At 43.1% G+C, this 15828-nt stretch overlaps 1 protein-coding gene across 1 annotated transcript in view; it reads right to left on the reverse strand.

Moving 5' to 3' along the window:
• The window catches only part of LOC126198764 (AP-3 complex subunit beta-2), a 264029-nt gene that overhangs the window by 16554 nt on the left and 231647 nt on the right, over nt 1-15828 (reverse strand). The window contains exon 18 of the mRNA XM_049935322.1: nt 13326-13464. Coding sequence (XP_049791279.1) covers nt 13326-13464 — 139 coding nt within the window. The remainder of the gene's footprint in view (nt 1-13325; nt 13465-15828) is intronic.

A 15828-nucleotide genomic window follows, 5' to 3' on the forward strand; every position in this document is an offset into this window, starting at 1 on the left:
GTGTACACGATCAAAGGCAGAGCCACGTGTGAAAGCACCCACGTGATTTACCAACTGACCTGCCTACACTGTGAAGCTTTCTATGTGGGAATGACCAGCAACAAACTGTCCATTCGCATGAATGGACACAGGCAGACAGTGTTTGTTGGTAATGAGGATCACCCTGTGGCTAAACATGCCTTGGTGCACGGCCAGCACATCTTGGCACAGTGTTACACCGTCCGGGTTATCTGGATACTTCCCACTAACACCAACCTGTCAGAATTCCGGAGATGGGAACTTGCCCTTCAGTATATCCTCTCTTCTCGTTATCCTCCAGGCCTCAATCTCCGCTAATTTCAATTTCCCGCTGCTCATACCTCACCTGTCTTTCAACATCTTTGCCTCTGTACTTCCGCTTCGACTGACATCTCTGCCCAAACTCTTTGCCTTTACAAATGTCTGCTGGTGTCTGTGTATGTGCGGATGGATATGTGTGTGTGTGCGAGTGTATACCTGTCCTTTTTCCCCCCTAAGGTAAGTCTTTCCGCTCCCGGGATTGGAATGACTCCTTACCCTCTCCCTTAAAACCCACATCCTTTCGTCTTTCCCTCTCCTTCCCTCTTTCCTGATGAAGCAACCGTTTGTTGCGAAAGCTTGTGTATGTTTGTGTTTGTTTGTGTGTCTATCGACCTGCCAGCACTTTCGTTCAGTAAGTCACATCATCTTTGTTTTTAGATATATTTTTCCCACGTGGAATGTTTCCCTCTATTATATTCCTAAAATAAATATACAAAGACTATACACAAACAAAGATGATTTAGGGGGTTTGTCACTTTTTCAAGTGGACGGAGGAATAGGGCAGGGTGAATTACTGATAAGCTTGATATAGATATGACAAGCCAACACTAAGGAGAAAATGGAGTTTTGAAGGAAGGAAAATAGATGCGTGAACTCGGGTGGGAGATAGCGGGAGCTTCAAGGAGGGTACAGTTTGGGAGGGAGATAGTGGGAGCTTCATGGAGGGAGAAGTCTTAATATGAGGTGAAGTGAAAGGTGGAAGAACTAAAGTATTAAATAAAGTAGTACAAAAGGAGGGTGAGGTACTTCACATTGGGAGTTATGGGTATGTAATCCCAAAGAAGGAAGCTTATGCCGGGTTCGGGTGTACCCAAGGAAGGGAGGACCCCAACAATTTTATGGGTAAGTAACTCTCAAAGAAGAGAGCTTATGTCAGGTTTGGGTGGATCCTTGGAAGGGAGGACTCCAATCACTTTAGAAGAAAGGAGAGGTACATCATACCAAACGGACCTTCAAAATAAGAGGAAAAGAGTACCGAATCCACGGAAAGATAGCCTACAAGAAGTAAGAAATGCTTATGGGTAATATTCACAAAGAAAATGAATAAAGATGCTGCTTAAGAGAATGTCTCCTCCAGACTGGATAATAAACTGAGAAAATAAAAATTAGCTAACTCTGTAGTTTACCACGAGGAATGTTAATGCAATGGTGGTAAGTGTAGCTGAATGAACTAATAGGTCTAGAACAGATATTGCTTAAGCAGCCGAAACATCCCCACACAAGCTGAATGCAGCAGTCATCAGCCATTAATAAGCACTCCAACACAAAATTACAAACACATAAAGGACAGGTTTGCATGTTCCTGGAGTAACACAAATGGCCTCAGGCTTAAACCTGCAAATCAGTCACTCGCTCGAGATGTGAATCCACTAGACAGGTGTGGTGCAGTAGAAACGACACAGATGGAGAAACTGTTGCCTTGTCCCAGTGTTCACCGTACAATATTCACACTTATGACATCCGCACTTAAGGCGATATTTATAGTCTGCACAGGAGTGTGATGTGGAAACACAACATCCTCAGTGATTGCGCGCCAGGCATTAAGACAGCATAGCATGGGCATTTTGCAGTGTCACAAAACGTGCGTCCCCACGTGGCCAGTTCCTCACAGTGTGGGCACAAAGTAGCAACCGAAGTGGATACTAGGAGTGATAAACAAAGTCTTGTGAAACTGGGTTGTCAGAAGCCTTGCTAGAAGCAGCTATTGTTCCGCACCGTTAATCAGTGACTGTAGCAATAAAGTGTCCTGTCGCACAGCAAAATCGGCAGCTGTGAATGAAACTACTGTGTTTGGGTTGAAACGTACTGCCTTAGCAGACATCTGCAGTGAGTGAGCGTAGGAATTGCCAAGAAAGGTGCGCTGTGGAAGGTCAAATCACAGTAACCTCCCCCTCTTCGAAAGCGGAGCTGTGCTGTTGAGTTAAGTGGTGAAAGCGAAAACTGATGATGGTGGTGCATTGTGATGTGCCAGCGGTAAGGCTGGGGGTGGTGGCATCGATGGTGCAGGTGCTGGCCTGCAGCAGGGGCATGAGGCAGCTGGCTGTCAGTGGTGCTGGTCCATTGCATGGCAGTGTGCAGCAGCATGAAGGGTGGGGGGTGGGATGGGGGCGTGCCATGCCTAGACAGTCTGAGCCTGGATTCGATGCTGCATGCGCAGTTCTAGGCAGGCACAGAATGTGGGACTGTGGAGACAAGAGTGCAACGACATTGCCAGGTGGTTGCAAGGTGATGTTGACAGGGTGGCCGTGTTTTACACCTGAAAGCGCATGCGCCTTACACTGCAAACGTGAGTCACCGATGCCACCTGTGTCAGTATGGGTGGTGGCAGGTCGGGAGCGTGGTGCAGGGAGCACGCGAAATAATGCTCTTGCAGAAGTGCTGGGGGTGGTGATGTGGCATTGTGAGTGTACCCAGCAGTTGACGGCACAGGAGGGGAAATTGCTGGTCAGTCATTAGCTGTGGGAGAGGTAGAGAACCAGTGTCATGAGCGTATTGTGCATCTGTATTAGTGACAGCCATTGGATCAGGTGTGGTGCCAGTATAGCACAGTGAGCTTTCCGTGGTGTTTTTAGCTGTAGTGTTGTGGGCAGGCATCTTGAGGGCTTTGGTGGCACAGTGCCGTCAGAGTTGAAGGAGGGCCTGGCATAGGTGGTGGCAGTGGCAGTATGCAACTGCAGGTTGTTGCATAAATGGTGGTCATGCTGGGTGGTGTGGGGTTGGGCAGCATATAGGCAGGCTTCAGCCTATGGATCGAAATGTTGGTCAGCGTGCCATGGAGATGCAAGGTGAATGTTCTGCAGTCCCGTTACAGGCCCTGGTGGGGGCCACAGGAGTGCGGTCAGAGAGGGGGCTGGTGAGCATCGATGGACAGTGTAACGTGGGTACATGACACACGGTCACTGTGAATGAAAGTTCTGTATTTGGTGGGGAGTTGGGCAGGAGTGGGTCACAGGCAGTTCATGCAGTCCAAAAAGCCAGCAATAATCTCAGGAATGATGTCAACCATGGGCAGGTCAATGGGCTCCATGAAGTCATCTGGTACAGCGAGCAGCTGGCCATAAACAAAATCGGCGGCTGTCTTCTCAAGGTTGGCTTTGTGAGTGATGCAGAGAGTGAGAAGTACCAGCAGCAGGGAGCTATCCACCTGTTGTTGCGGGCGAGGGTGGCCTTCAAGACGTGATGGAGCTGTTCCACCATGCAGTTAGCAGCTAAGTGGTAGCTCGATGTCACGTGCAGCTCAGTCTCACACAGATCTATCAGCACATGAGAAAGGGCCGATGTAAATGGGTGCCAGAGGCCCGTAGTGATATGGTATGGGCAGTCAGAATGGGCAATTCACGTAGAGACGAAGGCAGTTGCTATTGTGGTGGTGGTAATGTCAGGTATTGGCATTGCCTCAGGCCAGTAGTCGAACCTGTCCATCACGGTAAAAAGGTAGCGGCAGCTGTGAGATGAAGGTAGGGGGCTGACAATGTGCACATGAACATGAGGGAAGTGATGCCTGATGTCTTGGAAAGCCGTGGCGGGGGCAAATACACGGCAGCTAACCACAGCGCACTGACAGACGAGGCAGGTGTTGGACCGTGTCCTGCAGTCCCTCTGAATGTCTGGCCACACAAAGCACTGTGTTGCCAGAGTGGCAGATGTGTGCACACCTTGGTGCATCAGGTTGTGTAATCAGTCAAATGCGGGAGGCAGCAGGTAGTAAGGGGCACAGTGAGCTAATGGATACGTCACACCAGATACAGCTGTAGAAGCTGGAACCTAGCGTGCGTTGAAGGCAGAGGCCGGAGATGGCATCCTGGCAGAGTTGGATGAGTTCTGGATCATGCACCTGGGTGGTGTTAAATGCCTCATAGTTCAGTGATGAGGCGATGGCACAGGTGTGGCTGAGGCAGTGAGCGATGATTTCAGTTCCGGCGATGTGACAAATGTCAGTCATTAGTTCTGACAAGAATGAAAGCTGCTGGAATTGACATGGGGAGCACTGGTCAGTGCCTTTCCTAATGGCGAATGTTGTGTGTTTGTTGTGGTGAGGGCTGTGAAGTAATGGGTCTCCACTGATTGCCGAAATTATATGACAATCTTGTAGATGGCGAGGAGCTCTCAGTCATATGTGCTGCAGCACTGCTGATTGGGTGAGAGCGCTTGCTGGAGAAGAGAAAGAGCAGCTGCCAAATGTTGCCAAGTGCTGTTGCAGGACAGTGCCTATGGCCATCCAGCTGGCACTGATCACGATGGCAAGTGGGGCAATGGGGTGGGGGTTGGTGAACATGGTGGCATCTGTTATAATGTGCTTGGTGGCTAAGAAGCTGTCTTCCATATGCAGCATCCATGGGACTGTCTTGTTGCCCTTTGTTTTGATGCGGTGAGGGGCAGTGGTGAGTGAGCAGCTCCTGCATGGCAGCATCATTCCTTATACGGGCAGAAGTAGTTAAATATGCGGAGGAAACTGCAGAGGTCCTTGAATGTCTTTGGGCATGGAAAACCAAGTATAGCTGGTACCTTGTTGGGCTAAGGATGTGAGCCAGTGATGGAGATGGAGTAGCCCACGAATTCCACCTCACAGGCACCGAGCATGCATTTTGCTGTGTTAATGATGGTGCCAGCGACCTGAAGATGTTCAAAAATGCTGTGAAGGTGCTCACGGTGTTGCTCTGGTGTCACAGAAATAAAAGAGTACATCATCCAGGTAAGCGAAACAGCAGAGCAAGCCTTGCAGGTCAATGTCCAAGAACCGCTGCCACTTTTGGGCAGCATTAAGGTAGCTAAAGGTCATAAAGGTGCTCTTTTAGAGTATGAATGGCATGATGACTGTCTTCTGGATGCCCTCAGGTGTGACCAGAATCTGGGTGAAAGCCAGAAAGTAACTGCACAGGAATGGCACCGAGTACTGGTCAGGTATAGTGCAGGTGTTTAGCTTCTGACAATTCCCGCAAGAAGGCCAGGAGACATCCTTCTTGGTGGGGTGAAGGGCGGATGTCCATGGGCTCTTCGAAGGACACAGCACGATGGCGGCAAGCAGCTTATCGAACTCAGCCTTGATGATCTTCAGTTTATGCGGTGCCAGGGGGTGTGGCCAGCAGAAGACGGATGGTCCGGGGCAGGTTTCAACGTAGTATACAGTTGAAAGGCGGACCTCTTGAGGTATGCTGGATGGGCGTGTGAGGAGAGAATTGCACCAGGAGGTCAGCATACGGGTCGGAATACGCAACCTGCTTCACTTTGAAGAGAACAGTGAAATGAGTGGTGCAATATGTTAATTTCCCAGTGTTGCTGTCAATGAGGTGCCGGCCAGCAACGTCAAGCAGCAGGCGTGGTGTCCAATGAGTCCGCTCTGATAATGGTGTCATGACGTCAGCTACTGTGAAGGTCCAGAGCAGGCCGAGATTGAGGACCCAATGATGTACGTCACACGCAGCGATAGTGGAATTATTTGCCGCTATCAGGAGAATGGCTCAGGTGGTGCAAGTGTTCCATACAAGCCTTTGCAAGAAGATAGATAACCCAGAGCTGGTGTATATGAGTAATGGCTGGGTGGAATGGGCAGCGCAAATCAACAGGCACTGGGAGACCAAGCAGCAGCTGGGACTGCCGAAGTCCGGTGGTCATTGGTGTTTGGGTGCCTAGATCAGGCTTTCTGCAGTTCGTGGTGCCCGGGCCGAAGTGCTTATGATACCTGCAGAGGCCGGCCCTGTCACAGAGGGTAACGGTAGAGAAGCTGGAGCTGTGCCAGTGGCTGGGGTCGTGCGGACTGTAGGGGTCAGAAATGAGTGAACCACCATTGCTTGCAACCTAGGCATGTCGGCGCTGAGGCGGGTGAGCATGTCAAATACTCCCAGCTGCCTAGCACTGTGATGAGGACTGAGGCCAATGACATCTATAGTGGTGCATTGCGCATGAGAGTGAGTACATCATAGGGTGGCTTTAAACGTGACAGCCAACATGCTGTGCCGGGTGGGGGTGGTGTTGGTGCATTGCCGTGTGGCCAGTTTCTCACGGCGTGGGCACGGGCCAGCAACTGAAGTGGATGCCACAAGCGATGGACGACGGCTCGTGAAACTAGTCTGGAGGAAGCCTTGCTAGGGGTAACTATTGTTCTGCAGTGGTAATCAGTGACCGTAGTGGTAAAGTGTCTTGCACGATCGACAGCCGTGAATGGAAGTACTGCGTGAGGGGTGAAATGGCCATAGCGAGTTGTGAGCATACAGAACTGCTACGATAGCGGTGAGGCAAAAAGCTGCCATGCAGCCATTTCCCTAAGGGGTACCATCTGGCTCAGTTGCAGTTTCAGTGAAAGACAGCACCTTAAACTTGTTGATCATGGGAATCGCTACAACACCCTGAGTCTTCCCTGGTATACCACTCCACTGTGTACAGGATGCCTAGTTCTACCATTGACACACCACTTACAGTCAAGTGGATGAGTAATGACAGATTGTGCACTTCCTGCAGAAGAGATCCACAGGAGAGGATAGTACTCAAGGTACCTCTGGTACCACTATCACAGTGACACGACTCACAGGAGCTCTTCCAACACACCACTTCTGGCAGCCGCCAATCTTTTGATAGTAGTCAGGGCGATTTCCAGCTGCTTACGGATATGAGGGATAGCCTCTCTTCTCAATTACTGTCCCCCCTTCTACGCACTTCAATTCTTATGACTGCAGTCTGGTATCAGTACAATTATAGACAACCTTCGCTCCTTGTATGTTTCCCTGATAACTTCATAATTGCACAGACTGTGTGTTCCAGTCAACATTGTCAAAGGGTTCTTTCTAAATCTGATAATGCTGTGGATGTAAGTTCAAATTAAACTGTATGGTCAATATTGCCTTGCACAGTTCTACATTTGTCTGACATCCAAATTGAACTTCCTCCAGGTCAGCTTCTACCAGTCGTTCTTATTCTTCTATATATAACTTTTGACAGTTTTCTGCAAGCAGGTATTCTTAATTGACTGACTGGTAATATTCACATTTGTCAGCACCTGCCTTCTTTGGTACTAGGGTTACTTTGTTGTTCTTGAAGTAGTCTGTGCGTATTTGTGTGTATCCTACATACTAGGATACTCTCATGGATATGTCATCTACTCTAGGAGTGTTATTTCCATTTAGGTTTTTCACTGATCTAACAAATTCTCCCCCACTGTAATGCATGTCATCTCATCTTCATCCACTTCCTTTTCCCCTTCCACAACATTTTACTGAGATTCCTTTCTTTTAATAGCCCTTCAGTATATTCCTTTCACCTTTCAGTCTTCCCCTCCGTGTTCAGCTCTTGATGTTCATACAGTTCACTTTCCTGCAAACATTTGTTTGATTTTCTTATATGTGGCATCTATCTTTCCTAAAGGCATGGATCCATCTACAGCTATCCATTTTTTCATCTATCCATTTCCGCTTAGCTGTTTTTGTGCATTCAGAAAATACTATCCTTTAGAAGTCTGTATTCCGAGCGGCTTGTTTAACCTGCTGTACTTTTAAATGTTCTCTTTTCCTCTATTAAAAGTAATACCCCGTGTTATCAAAGATTCCTACTGGGTCTTGTCTTTTCACCTAGTTGTTCAACGTCAATTTGTAATTCACCACCAACAAAGTTTGTGCAGACTGCACATCTACTCCTGGACGTGTTGGTGTTTGAAATCATCTACTGGTAGATTTATATTTACTTTATTTCTCAAAGAAAGTAGTTACATATATGTTTGATACTGATTTCTATTTGCCATACATTAGTCGTTACCCTGCACTTTAAATGAACACTGCTACTACCCACGTAGCTAACAGAACTTTTAAATCTCATCTAGATATTCAGATTATTTGAAGAACGAGTGGGTAATTTATGTTTTTAATTTTCTTTTGAACTGACTTGGTTTCTTTCTTGTGTTTTCTCAGACATTTTATTTACTTTAGGCGCTCTCCTCCAGACAACAATTCCATACAGCAACAATGAGCGAAAATATACAAAGTAAGTCAATACTCCTGAGTTTAGATCAGCACAGTAAGAGATGAAGAATTTTACAATACTGATAGCAGTTCTGCTCTTGACTACCGCTTGCCCTGTTAATTGCCTAATGTTTTCTTTTCTTAGAAGGTACTTTAATCCTAAGGATTATCCATCGCTTATCCTCTGTTCAGTTCTACCCCTGTAGGGCTAAACAAGAATCAAATTGCTGTTGCAATATTTTAAGAAAGAGTTAACTTTTCTGTCTGTATGCTTTATAAATTTCTTACCAACATTCTTCCTTCAATTTCTCTCGAAATATTGTTATAAATTGTATTTTTTTCTGTTTCAGCAATATAATACTCTCCTCCTATGATCTACACTTAATTACTCAATATATTTTATTGTTAGCATGGTCAGATGAACTACTCACTACTGGTTTTACAGCTAAGACACTGCAAGTTGTTGGGTCTTAAAACAAAACTGTCAATTGCAGTAGCACTGTGTCCCCCAATCCTTGCAGAAAATTAAAATCAACATTAATGTCTCTGCAAACAATAATTCTCCAGTTAAGTTTGCATAACTTAATTAAAACAATGGCTAGCTACTTTATGAAGCTCAAAGATACTTCCTGCTGTACTACAAGCTTGTATGTTTCTTAATTCATTAGTGACACACAGCATTCTAAGAGCTATTATTGTTACTTAACCTGAAGGAGATGGAACTTCACCCGATTGTTTGCATATATAGCCAATTTCACTTTCTTCTTGCCTGCTCTACTGCAGTATAATATTAGCATATATCCATCAAGAGAAATTTACTCAATTTCAGTAATTTCCAAACACTGTGAGCAATGACAATAAAGAACATGTTGTACCCATATTTATAATTACAGTTCATAGTCTTTTACATTTCAGTAAACCTCTATTTGTAGTCAGGGTCAGAAAAAGGAGCTAGTGCAGCAACTTGACTCAGAAGTTAAAATTCTGGTGGCCGGAACTCTACCAGTAAAAGGTGAAGAGATTGTAGCATCAGCTTCTAGATCACCAAATTCAGTGCCATTTTACTGGGTTCTATTGCAGACCAACCTGCAGTCTGCCATAGAGTGAAGCAAGTGAGATTGTTGATGGTGTTATATTTTCCAGATAGAACTGTTAAGAATGACAGTCCCTTTAGTGCTAGTTAAGAAGAGCAGATTACCCATATGTGCTGGCTCTACATTGTCCGCTCCCTTTCTTTTTTTTATGCTCACAAGTAAAAACACAAACATGAAATTATAACAACAATATGGAAACAATAGATTGCTACTCGCCACACAGGAGAGGCACTGAGTTGCAGACAGGCATGATGAAAGAAGAAAGCTATATACAGGCATTGAAATATCTCTAAAACTACACATTATATCAGAAAAAGTTATAGTTCCAATTTGTTGGGCTCTGAGGGGGACGGCCAACGATACCACAACAGACCCGCCAACCCACCCCATATGTGGGTGGCAGGGACAACTTTGAAATCTCCGATGGCGACCCTCATCTTTAATTGCAGATTATGACTCTATGGAAAAATCTACCTACGTTTTGTCTGAAGCATTTTCTTCATTTCACCACAGATGGTGCTGTGATCGGAGGAATAAAAATTGGTACGCAATCTTAATTTACGACATGCTACTCAATGGTCCTTGAATATCCAATGGCATATGGGACCCCACCTCCTTGTTGTGTGGGTAGGACAGGACAGTCTTTCATAACTTCTAATTGTAAGCCCTATTTGCAACATTATATTCCTCCGACATATCGAACAGGGGACTACTTGATGCAGCACTGGGGCCGTGGCATGAGGCGAACACTACTCTACTTTTCCAATTAGATTACATGTTCAAACATAGTACTGCCAACTTCAATACACTTAGTGATCCATTTTTTCAAGTAACCATACACAGAACACAAGCATATCTGTGGGAAAGTCAGCACAGTCATTTCCAATGTGGTCAACATTGTCTTCATGGCCTATTGCACATTGTTGGTATAATTTATCTTTTAAATATCCCCACAGAAAGAAATCTGGTACCTAGCAGGTCAATTAATAGGGCTACCTCTGCCAATCCACCAACCAGTGTAAACTTGGTCTAATATCTGTAGCACTTCAATTGCATAATGCACAGGACAACCTTCGCGCTGAAACAACATACGATGTCAAATTTCCAGGGCACACCCTGCAGCAGTATCAATAGTTCCTGTTCCTTCATATTTGCGTCCATTCAACATGCCGTCAATAAAATATGAACCAATGAGTTTGTTCTCCAGGATGCCACACCATACTTAATCAACAGAGGACATGAATGGTCAACTTGCTGTAACCAGTGGCAATTGTCTACACTCCAACGATACATGTTATGCTGGTTAACCCTACCAAGGTTTGTGATTATAGACTCTCCGGAAAATAGTACCTTGGCAAAGAACGTGGGAGTCATTTGCATCTGTTGACATGCCCATTCACAAAACACTAAAAGGTTATGGAAATCGGCACAATGAAGTTCTTGATGCACTGGCACATGGTACAGATGATACTAATGCACATGGTACGGATGATACTAATGCTGATGCAGTTTTGTGACAATACAGTCTACAGCATACTGGAATTATGGTGCAATTGCCAGGGATCTATCCATAGGTTGTGGTGCACTGCTGCTAGTACAGCTACGTCATTAATTTCTCCTGTAACACATTTGCTTGATTTCCTTTTGCCAGTCTGTACACTGCCATCAAACATAAAGGCATTCAAAACTGCTTACATGAATAATGATGATGATTGGTTTGTGGGGCACTCAACTGCGCGCCTATACAAATTCCCAACCTTCGCTCAGCCACTTTCATGAATGATGATGAAACGATGAGGCAGGTGAAAATCCATGACCCTCTTACAAGAATGAACGAGAGCGAGTTTTCTCTGGGAAATGCTTAGCATACAAGGCAACAGCAGTCTCAACCTTTCTCCTACATTCTCTGTAAATCAGGACCATTCCAATATTTTCTTCTGTGCTTGCAACATTCATCATCTACTTGCATCTCTGTTCTCTATATAATAGGTAGGTGTGCAGGCAATAAACACTGTGCAAGTATTGTAATGTTACAGCCACTATCTGTCTTATGTCTGCATGATACACAAGTTCCAGTCGCGATGTTCTGCCTGTAACGATACGCCATAGTTCATTAAATGGATACCGTGGGCGTTGAGTAGTCTCCTGTTTGATACGTCGGAGAAATGCAATGTTGCAAATAGGGCTTCCAATTAGAAGTTATTAAATACTGGCCTGTCCTACCCTTGCAGCATGGAGGTGGTGTCCCAAGTGCCACTAGATATTCAAGTGCACCGAGTGGCATGCCGTAAATTACAATTGTGTATTCGTTTTTACTCCTCTGATCACAGTGCCATCAGTGGTGCACCAAAGAAAATGCTTCAGACAAAACGTATGTAGATTTTGCCGTAGAATCGTAATTTGCAACAAGAAGTGGGGGTTCCCATTGAAGATTTCAAACTTGCTCTAAACTACCCATGCACAGGGTGGGCTGGTGGGTCGAGTGTGCTATCGTTGGATGCCCTGTCCAAGTAAAACAAATTGGAATTATAACTTTTTTTTATCCAATGTGTAGTTTCCAAGGTATTTCAATATCTTCAGTTAAAATGCACAACCTATACATTTAGTTTTCAGATTATTTCTATCATGAGTTGTAGAAAACACACACACACACACACACACACACACACACACACACACACAAAAGAACAATTCGCACACACACGGCCACTGTCATCCCCGGGCTCTACGGCCCGACTGGCAGTTGGGCCTTAGAGCTCATAGATGAGAGTGGTCATGTGTGTGCGAGTTGCGTTCATGTGAATGTATGCAAGTTTTCTATCAGAAAAAATTGAAGGGCTTAGTCAGAGAGCTGAATATATCTAGCATCTTTTCCACTGTGCCAGTCTGCAACCTAACGCCTCCTCTATGTGGCGAGTAGCAATCTATTCTTTCCAAGTTGGTGTAATTCCATACTGGATTTTGCATTTTTAAACATTACATTATACTACATAGGACTACATAGGAATTCATCACAATTATTCACACTGAACAGATACACAGTAGCAAAATATCTTTTCCTATCCAGAGATACACACACACCAGTACATTAATACAATATGGGAAATTCATTATTTTAAGAAAAGGATAGTTTTGACACAGAAAAAAAAACCTGATAAGCTCCAATCTACAAAAATTATTATCTATTCTTGCTAATTTAAGCCTTGAGCAGGTGCACTACTTTTCATTACACAAGCAGGCGCACGGCATACTTTGTACACATGTCAAGTATAGTTGTCTTTGTGTTTCCAAGGTAAACACGTATGAGAAAACTCACAGTTTAATCTTAGTTTAATGAAACAACAATTAAATAAACTTACATTATATGAGCTAAAACAGTGTTAAATTAAACAATAATAGAATATATTTGCACTCTGTAACCATGTTCAAGTGTTATCCCACAGTAATAACCACCTTGATGCATTAAACAATGCACTTGAACAGATTCCAGAAAACTGCTTATTCGATTACTAATCATCTTGGAGACAACTGCCTCATTGTGAAATTGTATTGTTAGTTCGTAACCTGGGTAGCATAGCTCAATGTTTATTGCATATTACTGCTGCTCGCTTAGACGTATGACAACACAATTTATCACTGTGTTAGCAGAAGCAATAATGAAGGGAAAGGTATTCACTTGCAATTGTATAACAACACTGGATTGGTACAAGAGAATGTTATTTGTAGTTGGTGCACTTTAGACATAGGCACACCTGCTCGTGGGTTAATATTATATACAGCACTTTTTGTTTCATTTCTAAAACTTTATTGAGAAATGTGTTATTGGCTAAAATACCTTCTCAAAAGTCTAAGAAAAGAAGTTTATGACATATAGGAAAGAAAACTGTTTGAGATAACAATATCAAAAACACAAACAACAGATGAGAATGAAAGATACATAACATACCTCAGTATTCCAGGCTCAGTACTTGGAACTGACGCAACATTGGCAACCTCATATATACGCTGTGTAATAACTTTGGGATCATTTACTGTTGGAGGCAGCGGAAAAACAGTACTGTGTTCTGTCATGCCCTTCAGCTTGCCTGAAAGTAACAAAAAACATAATGATGATAAATTAGAGAGTACAATTACATTTCTGCATCATATAACTTCCAACAGTGTTACTAATGTGTACTCACTACATTGAAAACACGAACCTATTTTTCCATTTTTTGTTATCTGATCATCCGGCATGTTGAACAATTCATTCAGGGACAGCCAACAGATTTTGTACTGGATCCCAAGTTCCAGAATTTACAAGATGTGATTTTAGCAGATCTGATGAAGGGCATGCCATATGTGCCAAAATTAAGGGGCATTTCGAAATCCAACACCGTACATGCATTGAAACTTTCACCATGTCTAGCAGCTTTTGTGAGTGAAATGATCTGATCAAACCCCACTGACATAATCAAATCCCACAATCAGTGAGCACGGGTAAAAAGTATCACTGCTGCTAAGTTATACTTGCATGAGAAAACAGATAATTAAAAAATTCAATGTGTACCACAGAAACATGTGAGGAGCTATGCCTTCCCGAACAATGGGTCTATATTATTAGCAGGGCACATAAACTACTACTCGTGAATAGCACCAAGGGGCGCCAAGCTTAACGTCCCCATCAAATGCACAGATCACCAACAATGTCACATGCCCTCACTTCATGAGATACTCCAGAGAGGTTTGGTAATTAAACCAGGATGCTGGTGCAAAGTGTGGTGAGCATCAGGAACTTTATACCACTATCTTGCTTCCTCTTACCAGCCAAATACTGGGAGTGAAAATTTTTCCCACCACTAAGATTCAAATTGGCTTACACATGGGTTGAGTGCCACTGCACAAGCATAATTTTTGCTGCTGTAATTAACTTTAGGAAAAAAGTGGCAGTGGTGCCAGATTTTTATTTCTGAATAGGAAAGGCCTTGGGTAGAGGTTTATGTAAGCTGCAAATAATAATAATAATAATAATAATAATAATAATAATAACAACGATAACTACAATAATAAAAGGCTAAAAAGAAAAATGACAGAAAGTGGAAGCCATAAGAAAATCCGAGTTCTGATTTTTATTTATTTCTATATAAAAAATAACTGTCAATTTTATGACAAATGGACATCTAATAAAAGACATTACAGCAAGTGTGCATAATCCCAATTGTAACACTTGGGAAAACAGTATTTCAAGAAAGACAGGTTCTCCCTTTCAGTTATTAAAGAGTGAGCTTCTGTTAGCGAATTGATACATAACTAAGCGGTCTCAAAAATGGTGGTACTGCTTTGAGAGCAAACGAGTACTGAACGTTGAGTTATAGTATTTCATTCATATAACTTCTCTATTTAAAAAAAAAAAAAAAAATAAATAAATAAATAGAAAATAAAGAAATTTCTACTAGCTACCTTAAGGTTATTAAGGCCTAATGATTAAACACTAAATGCCTTCCACAATATTGATAATTCACATTTTGCTTAATAACTTTATTTCACTTCAATGTGCACCGACAGATGGACTTTCATGATGTCTCTGAAACAGCTGCTGTGAGATTGTTGCCTCAGGTGTTGGCAGAATAATAAGAGACAGTCACTTGATGTAATAACGTGATTTAAGGCTCAGAAATACAGTGCAGTTAATACATACGTTAAAAGTTATATTAAAGAAAATACAGACTTCCTATCTTAACAAAAGTCCATGAATACTGAAACGAAACTATACTTTCGTAATACGTATGCTTTAGGAGATAACAATACAGCTGTGTTTTATGAACATCTCAATACCATACTTACCCTTGCGATATTTCTTAGCATTTACAAAAAATATTTTATGTATGAGTTTGTAGAACCATTTTGATGTTTAGGGAAATATTTGAAATTTGATTTATCATTTTATATTATTTTCTCTATATTTTGAAAGCTACCACTTTTGCCTTTTATCTGAAAACATTAACTATCTCAAGTGATCTGTCTTGCTTCCTACAGGGTCATTCAAAGAAATCATTTACAAACTGATAAGGCACATCAAGCAAACAACAAGGATCAGTAATCATGTAGAAAATGGGAGTCGCAATGGTCACCTGGGACTACTAAATGGCATTGCAGTTACTTAGTCACATGCTACAAATGGTTGTCCACTACAGGAGACGTCTACAGACGTTAAGGTAACCTCTGGCATGCCACAGGGTAGTGTTATGGGACCATTGCTTTTCACAATATATATAAATGACCTAGTAGAGAGTGTCGGAAGTTCCATGCGGCTTTTCGCGGATGATGCTGTAGTATACAGAGAAGTTGCAGCATTAGAAAATTGTAGCAAAATGCAGGAAGATCTGCAGCCGGTAGGCACTTGGTGCAGGGAGTGGCAACTGTCCCTTAACATAGACAAATGTAATGTATTGCGAATACATAGAAAGAAG

The sequence above is a fragment of the Schistocerca nitens genome, chromosome 8 (assembly GCF_023898315.1).
Source record: "Schistocerca nitens isolate TAMUIC-IGC-003100 chromosome 8, iqSchNite1.1, whole genome shotgun sequence".
Lineage (NCBI taxonomy): Eukaryota > Metazoa > Arthropoda > Insecta > Orthoptera > Acrididae > Schistocerca > Schistocerca nitens.